At 35.5% G+C, this 12,778-nt stretch overlaps 2 protein-coding genes across 2 annotated transcripts in view; both read right to left on the bottom strand.

The window, feature by feature from the left end:
- Positions 1-4,302, bottom strand: part of LOC113078858 (protein NLRC5-like) — a 65,453-nt gene extending 61,151 nt beyond the window's left edge. Inside the window, 2 exon segments of the mRNA XM_026251166.1 lie at positions 3,570-3,701; positions 4,204-4,302. Coding sequence (XP_026106951.1) covers positions 3,570-3,628 — 59 coding nt within the window. The 5' untranslated portion in view covers positions 3,629-3,701; positions 4,204-4,302.
- Positions 4,303-4,538: 236 nt separating this feature from the next.
- The window catches only part of LOC113078857 (NACHT, LRR and PYD domains-containing protein 12-like), a 115,360-nt gene continuing 107,120 nt past the window's right edge, over positions 4,539-12,778 (bottom strand). Inside the window, exon 21 of the mRNA XM_026251165.1 lies at positions 4,539-4,599. Coding sequence (XP_026106950.1) covers positions 4,539-4,599 — 61 coding nt within the window. The remainder of the gene's footprint in view (positions 4,600-12,778) is intronic.

Below are 12,778 nucleotides of genomic sequence, written 5' to 3'. Positions count from 1 at the left end.
TAATCTTACTTTGATGGATCAGCAGCTATGCTAATGATGTCTGTATTTTGTTTCTATGTTTTGCCACGGGATTTACATCCCGTGGTAACTAGGATTTACACAAGCTCCAGTCTGGATCCAGAAAACCTGAGAAGAGATGATGCTGACCCTCAGAGGACCTCAGATGATGCTAACCCTGAATCAACAAACAGAACTAACAATTATTGCTAAATGTGTGACTGAATCATATAATAACTTAATTAATAATATTGATAGTTCATCGTCTAGCTGACAACGTCTTGTATTATTATTATTTTATTTTTATTTATTTTTTCTAAAATCCTGTCAAATGTGCACAAACTACTAGCTACTACTAAATATTGTAGAAACATAATTTTCTGTAAAGTTGCTTTGTAACGATTTGTTTTGTAAAAAGCGCTATACAAATAAACTTGAAAATTGAATCATTTGTGAAGGAAATTTTTAAAATGAATTATTCTGAGATTATTGTCAGTTTTGCTGTTTTAACATGTATGTAATTATTGTTGAAACACTCCATACACCTGTTATAAAGAGATGCTGGGTTGCTCCCGGTCAGCAGAGGTGAATTTACCAAGAGAGGTCCAAGGAGGGACAAACCACAAACTGGTGACAGAGTGTTGGGTTCACTCAAGATTCACTGACGCAACAAAAGATCTACTGTAGCAAAAGACCATTGGTGAAAATCTATCACACACACACACACAATTCAAACATAAGAACATTTAGGATTGTATTTGAAGGCTGTATACATCATTGAGGATGTATTATTTAAGAAAAGTAACCATAATAAAATGTACTGTTATTCCTTGTGAGGTTTACTATCATTATACTATCATTTATTTTTTACTTTGCAATTTAATGGTTACTTTTCTCAAATCAGACTTTCACTATGATGAATGCAGCCTTATAAATGCGACCTCCGGAGAACCAAGCCTAAATGAGACACAGCTACTCAGTCTCTTCTTCTGTACTCTAGAGATCCTATGTGTTTGTGGCGAGTGGGGCGGGGCCGAGAGGCGTGGGAACGAGGAGTGAGGCTAGGTGTAGTGATTGGAGATGAGCTGCACCTGCGCCCCACCGCCGGTCTTGAGTCCCACGTAGGAGATGGAAGGATATAAAACTGGAGTGACGACCGTGAAGGACGAGAGAGGACCAGGCCTGGGATATTATTTTATGTGTTTGCTTTTTATTTGTGCGCGTCAGTCGCCGTGAGGGGCTGACGCGCTGTTTTGTTTATCTTTTGAATTATTAAAATTATGTTTTGATTGTGCGCCGGTTCCCGCCTCCTTCTTCCCGATGAATAGGAAGTCTTTATCGTTACAGTGTTACATACATGGACTTTGAGTTTCCTTATTTGGTCTTCTTCCTGTTCTTGTTTGGTTGATTTTTAGTGTTCATCACTAATGCATCTTAATTTAATTAGTCACTTAATTATCTCATTAACTTTAACTCTTTGAGGACTTGGGATTTGACTCAAGACTCGTTTGTGACTTGGAAGGAATGACTTGGTTCCTCCTCTGGTGAAATCGGCTGGTGAGTTCATGGGTGGAACAAAAATATGGCAGGACTTTTACTCTTTGGCCCCTGGACTTCCCACCTCTGATTATCAGATGCTTTAACCCATGTATACTGTCTAATCCCTGTATTACTTTTCCTCCAAATATCAATCAAATTCAGATCTTTTATTCTTTTTAATAATACCACACTTGACTCATTATGAGGTTCCTCCCCATTCCTATCAATTATAAAATCAACCGTACAATTCCACTCCCCTCCAATGATAACACACACCTGATCTCCAATTTTTTTGAATAGCATTTTATAGTTTCATAAAAACCTCCACCCGCTCAAGCCCAATATTTGGTGCATATACATTCACAAGCACAAACACAGTTCCCTTATATTTTATATGCACTAATAATACTCTTCCCTTTACAACTTCTTCTACAACAGTCTCCCCAAACGTGAGTGGCTTTTTCCATTTAACTGCAGTTAATTTTATTCTAACACTACATAAACACCACAACTATCAAGCAGTGACGTCTTATCAGCATTTGTTCTGCCACCATATGAATTACCAGCTAACTATATCCTGCATCCCTTCATGGACTTTAGACTCTGGCAAAGCTAATTACTATAAACACTCACAAACGTTAGTTATAAAAAAAAAAAAAAAAAAACGTTAGTTAGTGTTAGTTATCCATTGACTCATTATGACTGAGTTACAAGAGTATTCGCTCCTTCTCACCCCATCAGTTAGTTTCTTCTGATGCTTTTGGTTTTAAAGAAATCAAGTTTATGATTTATGATCAAGTTTATGATCAGGCAATTTTCTTGGTGGCAAGTTAAATTGTAGTGAACCAAACATTTGGACAAAAATTTGACAAACCAACTGTGACTCGTGTTGACAACAAATATATATTTTTAAATACATCATAGAGTTTATGCCAGATCAACATTAAGAAAACCATAAAATACATTTTGGAAGATGATGATTTTCTCACTGAAGTTTGGTCCATCACCTGTTGAATGGTGACTTTTCACAGAGCTGAACACAAGTGAACCTGCTCTTTCACTGACAAGAACAGAGAAATCACTATTAAAAGCACCCGATTCGAACGTTATCACTCGATTGAATGGGGCGTTATCAGCGGTTATCAGCCCATAGATATGGGCCAGGAGGGGCCTCCTGCGCCTACTAGTAGGCTCAGAAGGCCGTGATCATCCATCCAAATGGTTGATCACCTGATTAAAAGAGATTCTTCAGTCTCATTTGAAGAGCATTTGCTATTCTCCTGACTATGAACAGAAGAATGTGTTTATGTTTGGTTTTCTGTTTAATCAGTCAAGTTCAATCACAGACACAACAGTGAAGGAATATAAATAGTGTATGTAAAGCACAAAAAATACCTTTTAGCTTGTGATGGTGTTTCATCACTGAAGGACACATGTAGGCCCAATTTTTCACTAATAATAACACAAAGGAGTTTTCTCAGTCTCATTTGAAGAGGCTTCATTCAGATGGTAATTAGAATAAGTACAATTTAACAAACTACCCACATAACCATGCGTTATTCTTCTCCCATCAACAGCTATCACAATACATAAAGCAATTTAATATTTTTATTTGTTTATTTATTATTTACTTTTTTACATTACCCACACCAAACTGTCCTGAAAATTTCATTAGCATTTGGCAGACACTTTAATCAACACGCATTTCAATAAAGAAACATAAACATTTTGAACAAAAACATGTTCTACTCTTCTGAGTTAGAGCAACAAAAACAAAAACAACGTTGTGAGACCTGGCAGATCCCCAATGTTTAAATACCTCAGCTAACCGACTGTTGTCACTATCCGCATTGCTGTGATATGACTAATGCCTTTTCATTTCAGAGAAATTAAAGTTGTAACTGAGGTGCAAACAACATCTTTACTGGACTCTGGACTCTAGAGAAGTGCTTGAATTTTATAGACTGTTATAGAGGAACACATAATTTTATCTCGCTGAACTTTTATGATTACAGTAACAGACTCAGTCGTACCTCTGTTTCACTGAGACGCTCATCTCAGACGGAGAGTCCTTTCCTCGCTCCTCTGACATACTGCAGATAAACTGCCGCTGAAAAACAGCACTGTTATCTTTGTGTTGAAGACTATCAGATGCTCAGCACAACCTGGACATGAGGTGAAAATAATGACATGTTGAGTTGGCAACAAACAAGCTGTATAAAAAGAACATATTACATTTCCTGTAGTGTAACAATTTCAGACAACTCTTAATAATATATAGCTGTAAATGTAGAAACATAACTACATCATTTTTACATTATTTTAGCATTGGACATATTACAGAGGGCGAAACTGAACTTTCTGTGCAGTTTTATATATTAGGCTGAATATATAAATGTATGTTATTGAGCTAAGTGAACTGAAATATTCTATATAATCACAGGTGATTTATTACATTCTCTTTTGAACCAAATGAAAAGACATTAGCAACATTCGCCACTTGCTTTCCCGCCTAACTGTGAAGTTACTTTCGATTTCGCATCATCAAGAAAATAAAAAACAGGATTTTAAAAATAAAAAAAATCCTCCGTAATACATAATTTCAAAAGATCATTAACTGTTCATTCACATATCTCTAACTGTAATCAAGGACGTCTTAAAACTTACTTGCAGTAGTACGACGGTCTTCAGCAGCCAGAACACTGTGCAGAATGCTTTCTCTTTCTCCCCTTTAAGACCCTTGTCACATGATGTGACTCCAATTCTTTTCATTTACGATCTTTCTTGCTTGTAGACTTTGTTCATGGTTAAACGTTAACAGGTTGTTTCAACATTCTCAATTTGCCTTGAAGCTCAAAAATGCAGCACATTTGAGTCTTGAATTAAACTGTTTTAGATCAAGTTCATATCATTCTGTCAGCTTAATCAATTTTCCTATGAAACATGACGCTATAAATCTTATACAGTAATCTATATCCTGACCAAACAGTAGTGTTTTTGTTTTAATAAGAGGGAACATCTGGTTGTGACTTACGGAAATGGACGCCTCCAAATTGCTCTTTCCTAGGATCAGTGTAATAACAATTTATGTATCTAACTTTTTCCACCCATTATTTCTGAACTGCGAATGGAAATAATGAACGATACACTCTGACACTGTTGTGTTCAAATGAGTAGTTTAGTCTGTGAAACAATGCTTTGAAATATTTGTAACCTTTGTTTAAACATTCTGAACAGTGTTCTGATTGGTCGTGGATTAATAGGGTTTTGAGGTAAACATCTGTCCTTTACTGATGAATCAGACATTCTCACATTAGGACACAGAGGGCGCGATGATGCTCTCATTACAAGCTTAAAAACTTTTCTGAAATGAAAGTTCTTTATGTAAATATTCACTCTATAAGCAAGTACATTTAACACTAGTGTATGTCTTATAAAACATATTTATAGAAAACATATGTCAAATATATTTGCTACCCTGCTGACAACAGGTGAATCCAGTCTAATGTGTTTACTGATCTGAATTCAACTCAACACCAAGGAATAATAATAAAGAATATTACAGAAAATAAAACATCACATCACTATGTTTTTGTACCATAGTATAATCGTAGCGCTATCTAAGTACTAGGGTGCCACAAAGTATCATGGCATTACCTTCTGATTCCATCAGTGTAATACTATATGGTACTCATTTGTGAAGGAAATTTTTAAAATGAATTATTCTGAGATTATTGTCAGTTTTGCTGTTTTAACATGTATGTAATTATTGTTGAAACACTCCATACACCTGTTATAAAGAGATGCTGGGTTGCTCCCGGTCAGCAGAGGTGAATTTACCAAGAGAGGTCCAAGGAGGGACAAACCACAAACTGGTGACAGAGTGTTAGCCCCCAAGGTTCACTGACACAACAAAAGATCGACTGTAGCAAAAGAGCAATGTGTCATTGACCCCATTGTTGAAAATCTGTTATACACACACACACACACACACACACACACACACAAACGAATACACAATTCAAACATAAGAACATTTAGGATCGCATTTGAAGGCCTATACATCATTGAGGATGTCTTATTTAAGAAAAGTAACCATAATAAAATGTACTGTTATTCTTTGTGAGGTTTAAAATACTATCATTTATTTTTTACTGTGCAATTTAATGGTTACTTTTCTTAAATCAGACTTCACCGATGATGTATGCAGCCTTAAAATGTGACCTCCAGTGGACCCAGCCTAGATGAGACACAGCTACTCAGTCTCTTCTTCTGTACTCTAGAGATCCTATGACCCAGTCTAGATGAGAGGGTAAACATGCATGTTAATGTAATTGAAAAGAAACTGAGTTCTGCATTGAACAATAGGTCTAAAAGTTTAGGAAACTGCATAAAGTTGTAACAGTATTGAGCTTTGGGTGAGTCGGCATGTTAATGACTGACACAGGTAGTAAGGCTCAATCCTTTAACATTAGTTCACTCATGACAACTCTCAGAAAGGATTGTAAAAGATTTATTGATAAAATTAGAAAACCACAATCCTCCTGAGGAGACAGCGGAAGTTCTTTAAAAAAATAAAAAATAAAATAAAATGAAAAGGATTTACAGGACAAAACAAAATTGAGGTACAAAATTAAAATTTCACCACTGGCTCATAAGTGGATTTGCAAACATGTTAATGGATGTTAAATAACAGCAGAACTCAGCAAACAATTTGACATACTTTACTGAACACACATCGACTTAAAAAATAGTTCAGGGTAGAGGCTATTTGACTCAAATGACAGACTGAGTTGTGTATTTATTCTGTATGGAATGATTTCAAATATTATTTTCTGTTTTTCGTTAAAATGTTTCATAATTGATTAGGGCTGCCTGAAAAAAAATCTAATAAAAATGTTCTAGCATTATTATTCTGAACAAGTAAAACTGATTCTTTGTTAAAACATCAATATTTGTAGGCCTACTTGACTTCAGAAGTCTGATGGTGTTTAACTCTCAGCTAAAGCAGATGACACAACTGCAGCTCCCTCTAGTGACTGAACAGATAACAACACTGACATCAGTGACTTTAGATGCCTTTGTTTAAGCCCTGCATCTTTGTGACTTTTACATTACATTTACTTTACAATAAACTTGAGCTTATATTACTTTAATGTCACTTATTGATACTTTCCCTTCAGCCATATAATTCTAGTGTCTTTATTTTGATTGTCCCTTTTGAGCATTCGTTTGACAATAAGTAACTTTGCAGCTACATGTCAACTAACTCTCATTAAAGTATTAGTAGACTGTTTGATTAATATCTGCTAACTCTTTATTGTGATGATCTCCCAGCAGATACTGACTATAAGTAACTTTGCAAGTATGTCAACTTATTCTAACCCTAATCCGACCGATTTAATTCATTATTTCATATTATATAATATTGTTTTAGGGTTGAGATCAACCGAAAAATAAGTGTTTTAGTGTCAAAGACAGAGTCTGGACAGGCCCTGATCTGGAGAGTACATGTTCTGTCTGAACCAAGGCCTTCATGGAGAAATCTATCTGATAGCAGTTCACTGGTTTGAAAATATCATGATGACAGCATTAAATTATGATATTGTTCTTATTTCATTTTCACACAAACACAGAGTGATGAACACAGTCAAAGACTTTCAGACTAAGAAATCTGACCCTGAATACTGGAGCACCACAGTGGTGTCCCAAACTCTGTCCTGGATTCACTTTTTACTAATGACTTAATTTCTACCCACAGCTCAGATTCCCTCATTAAAATGTGCAGAGGACACAACAGTGATCAGTGCTGGGACAGTCATATGTGAAGAGATCTGAAACATAGGTCCCCATACCAGCATTAATCCTGGGACATGTTTGTGTATGGCAGTTTTCTTTTTACAGTGCTCTGAGTGAAAGGGGATTTTATAGATCAGTGCTAGGAACAAATCATATGGCATGAAATCTACCAGATGAATGAAAAGCACAAACACTGCCCTGCCATCGATTTATTTGTTACCTTAATTACATAGTTACCTTTCATGAAATTAAAAAGCCATGGACCCAGTCACAACAAACTGTAATTCTTTCTGTCAAGAGGTGCTACCAACATTATATAACCATAGCATACTATAGAGTAGGGTTTTGGTTCATTGGTAAACGAGAGACATTGACGCCGACGGGGTGAGAAGACGAGAGCACAGTTTGGAGATCTGAAGCCAAAGAAGATGCTGATTTATTCAAATGACTATTTTAGTCTGTGAAATAAGGCTATAACTACTAAAAAACTTTTAAAAGAGTTTAAAACAGTTTTGTTATAGTATTGGGGTGTTTTAACTCATAAAAAATGTCTTTGCTCTGTTTGTGGCTGCTGTTGTGAGGTCAGTATCTGTCCGTTACTGCCATTGGTTTTAAAAGTTGGAAGGCCAGAAATAGACTGTCAACTTGCTCTACAGAGTGTTGCTTCTGTGTGAAGTGTGTGTGTGAGAGAGAGAGAGAGAGAGAGAGAGAGAGAGTCAAACATTCAACAAGCTACTGTAGAAAATAATGCACCATGCATGTCAAGACTAGGCTATATTTGATTCCATCATTGTCATTTTAAAATGTCTTTATAAATAAATAATAATAATGATGTGGTTATGTTTGCTGGAAATGACAGTCATGTGTACTTCTGCAGGGAGTTGTTGCACATTGGCCGTTAAAGTGTCAAATGTTTAGGCAGTGTGAAATGACGTCTCAGAAATGAATAAAGAATTCATGAAATAGTGCTACTTATGATCATATCAACAAATGTATGAACTTTGGTCAGGTGCCATACAAACATCAGTAAAGTGAATATATATTTTTATGCCAAAGTTATTACAGATATTGTTTCTAAAATATAACTGGTTAAAACTTCAGGACATTGGCATTAGCAACAACTGGAGAAATCTCAAAACATGCACCATTAAAAGATCCTATATGTATATTAACTATTTTGGTCACAATAATCAATTTATTACATAGATTTCATAGATGTTAGGTTTCACAGACTGTATCATGTGACTGGTTTGCGTGTGAAGCATCTTGACGTTTATGGTCACGCTCATGAACTGTGGCACACACAGCATTATCCTCCCAGACTGAAGAGTTTCTTTGCCTCTGAGTATTTACAGATATTAGTGGTTTTATTTCAAGTTATATTCGAGATAATGTTGCAAACGCTTATTTTGTTCTCTTTGAGTTTGTATTCTCTGGCTGGTGAGTTATAAACATGTGTTTATGTTGTCTTTACTTCAAGTAAGGTGAACATGTACTAGGATTAAAATGAGCTGCTATTAATCTTGTTTTCCAGGTGTCTGATACATTGGCTTGCACTAATGTCTGTCTCTCTTTAGCCGTTGCTGCAGCACAGTCTTCAGCTCCTCCGTTCCTCAGTGAATCTGTGATAGTGCTGATCTCAGCTGCTGCTGGATCTCTGGTGTATATGATTTTAATTTGGATGTTTTTTGTGTGCAGGGGACACAAAGATGCAGGTACAGTAGGTGCACTTAAAACTTAACCATCTGCAAAAATATATGTGTCTTTTTGTGAATCCAAAAAATACATATTTTGACTGAACATCATTTCAGCTCAGAACCATGAATATGAGACTCCTCAATCACTCCACAAACAGATTGGACAAATTATGGTAAGTGTTAAATACTATTAAATACCAAATATGTTTAACAAGTTTGTGAAATAGCATGCCGTATATTATGTTACTTTATTCCACATATGTCATGCTTCCTGTGCTAACTGTTGTTATTTTATGTTGAACATGTTTGATGGTTTCTACAGTTGTTTTGTGACTGCTTGCTGGTACTAAAATGTTGATAAATTTGCACTCTAAAATTTTATGATAAAAGTCTTAAAAGCATAAAAGACGCAGAGACTCCTCCATTACAATACAATCAAAAAATAAATAAATCACTTAGTCTGACTCGTAATATTAAATCAGCACATTTGTTTGCTAATGATTATCAGGTGCAAGGCGAATGATTATGATCTTTGTGTTTGTGTGTCTTTCAGGAATCTGAAATGACAGAGGTAGTTTACACATGTTTCAGCACAGAGCAATGATTAAACTCTCTGTGAATCTGTTCCGTCACAAACGATGGATTGACCACAATAACTCAATATGTGCTTTATACCATATTGTGAATATAAAATAAAAAATATGCTTGTTTAACCCTCAGACATCATAATTGTTTTGTTTCCTTAATCTGAGCAGTACAATACTTTTTTGTTTGCCACCTGAACACAGATACCAAAAATAGACTTGATGTTAAGTGATAAAATAAAATAAAAAAACACCTTCATTATGGCTTATCACTCATAATGATTGTAATACTAAAATTCAAAGCATTTTTTATTTGTCCATTAAAAATCAATAGATTCAACCCAATGCAGATTATACATACACACAGCTGAAGGGGAGAGCATACACAATATTCTCTATGTGGCAAACACACACACACACAACCACTGCACACATAAACAAAGCATTGAATATAGAAGACCAAATATACAAAACCAAACATACATACAAAACTAAAGTATTGGAAAGGTTTTTCACTCAGAAAAGGCTAGTACATATACAAACATTTGCCAAGTAAAAGCCTAAACATAAGTATAAGTAGGTTTAATTAGACATGTTTAAGTTAAGTTTACTTGGAAATTCCCAGTTGATTTTGTTGACTCTTTGTTTGTAAATTTTACATTATGCAATGCTTATCACTGTAAAAAAAAATGTAAAAATTTTCTTTCTTTTGCAAATTTTGCACTCATATATTTTAAGTAAAACTTAAGCATTGCATTAAATAAAATCTATGAGTCTATACAATTTACTTTAAAAAAGATAGCACTGGTTAACTACCATGCTATTACAGCATGTGGTTCACTTGCAAACATGGAACTAGGCATGTAGACAGGCTGTTATCATTTTAAGATAATATGCCCACTCAATTAAATGGAAAGGCAAATGAATACAGAGGCCTCAATACTTGGTACTCCACAAACAATGACGGTAACCATCAGTGAATAGTGTTTGATTATGAATGGGTCATTTTGAGTAGAAAATAAACTCCATGTGTCACAAAACAGTATGTTACTAAAACAAACAAAAAAATAACAACTAAACTAAACAACTAACAACAAAACAACCATAAAACAGTGATTACAAAAGCCTTCAGCTCTACCCTGGGCCGAGGCCCTAACAAATAAGTTGTGTATGCAGCTTAGGCCTTTGGCCATAAGGGGTACTGTCACAGACAGCCGTCTAAACGTCCCTGGGGCAACTCTCATGGAAATTGTAGAGTTGGTGCTTAGTCCTCCCCTCAGCATGGCGGCATGGGTATACTGTTCCCCAAAGCGCCCCCTAGAGGATGCAGTGTCTCGTTCCCTACATCAGTGTTTGTGAGTTAAAAGTCTTAAAAAGCTTTCTTACAATGAGTCAAGATTAAAGCCTTTCAGCAGAACAAGAGACCATGAGGACCTCAATAATCAACTTATTTCATAGATGTTAGGTTTCATAGACTGTATCATGTGACTGGTTTGCGTGTGAAGCATCTTGACGTTTATGGTCACGCTCATGAACTGTGGCACACACAGCATTATTCTCCCAGACTGAAGAGTTTCTTTGCCTCCGAGTATTTACAGATATTAGTGGTTTTATTTCAAGTTATATTGGAGATAATGTTGCAAACGCTTATTTTGTTCTCTTTGAGTTTGTATTCTCTGGCTGGTGAGTTATAAACATGTGTTTATGTTGTCTTTACTTCAAGTAAGGTGTCACTGAAATACAAAAAGATTATCAAGTAATGTGGATATTTGGACCTCAAAGTATCACCATAGCAGAAATTGATGGAAAGAGCAAATTTATATCATACAACTACAGTGATGAGAGATTCAAAAATAAACTGTATCTAAATACTAAAAATGCAGATCTCACCATTAGCAACTCCAACAGTGAACACTCTGGACTTTACCTGCTAAAGATTAGCAATACCACATATACCATACAGAAGAGATTCAGTGTTACTGTCAGTGGTGAGTATTTCAAGCCTTTCAGACGAAAGATTTGGATTTGTTTCTAGGAAAAATGTTTATTAATATGAAATAAATAAAAAATCGAAACAAAATTAATTTGTAAGAGAAATTATAATTTAACAACAATAAACCATAAATATATCATACAGATGATACATCATGAGTAAAACATGAGCTTCAGGCTTTCCCCCCAAAAGTAATAATAGTTCACAAAGTTTTTTGCTTTTAATGAAATTTGATTGCTGTTAAAAGAGTAACAGACCAAGGCCCTTGTGAAATACTGAAATTGTGAAATACTGTGAGCCACATCTGACATGCAAACATGCATTTTTGTCATGTTTGTATCTGTGTTTGTATGTGTATGATGTGCTGTCATCAAGTCTATTCAGATATGAGCACCAATACAAAGAAACGTCATTAATACAGAAATATTAAATAGAACGGAAAATAAAGACAGCACTAATCGTAGACTGAATAAAAAGATATGTATACTGAAAATATGTTATGAATAGTTTGCCATTATGAGTATCCTCTGAGAGCGGGAGAAACCTTAAGGGATGACCTTAAAGCAGGGGTGCCCAACACTGCTCCTGGCGATCGACTGTCCTGCAAAGTTTGGCTCCAACCCTAATCAAACACACCTGCCTTTAATTTTTAAGTGAGCCTGAAGACCTTAATTAGTTGCTTCAGGTGTGTTTGATTAGGATTGGAGCTAAACTTTGCAGGACAGTCGATCGCCAGGAGCAGGGTTGAGCACCCCTGCCTTAAAGCATCCTTGTGGCGCGGCTGATACAGAAGAGCATACATAGCATACAGTGATATCGAGAGACACAACATTTTCATTTTGGGCTGGAGTATCCCTTTAAGTGATTATTTGTATGTGTCAAGTTATTGATTTTCTGCTTTTGTAAATAGATTGGAGCATTTCCATTAGATTTATATCTGTTTGCGGGTAGGGCATACTAACACCCGCTCTGGTAAGAAGCAGATCACTTCGGTTCTTTGTGCACTGCTCTGTCTGTGACTTATTGTCAATAGAATTTGTGTGTGACAAACAAATAGAAACACACCTGTAATACATTGATTACTAAAACTAACAGTATGAGCATTACTAATACTGAAGATCGACATAAAAACAGCTAATTAATAAAAGGCTTCATAATTTATCAGCCAA

The sequence above is a fragment of the Carassius auratus genome, unplaced genomic scaffold (genome assembly GCF_003368295.1).
Source record: "Carassius auratus strain Wakin unplaced genomic scaffold, ASM336829v1 scaf_tig00026882, whole genome shotgun sequence".
Classification (NCBI taxonomy): Eukaryota; Metazoa; Chordata; class Actinopteri; order Cypriniformes; family Cyprinidae; genus Carassius; species Carassius auratus.
The sequence above is the reverse complement of the archived record's forward strand: the minus strand, read 5'-3'. Positions and strand labels throughout refer to the sequence as shown.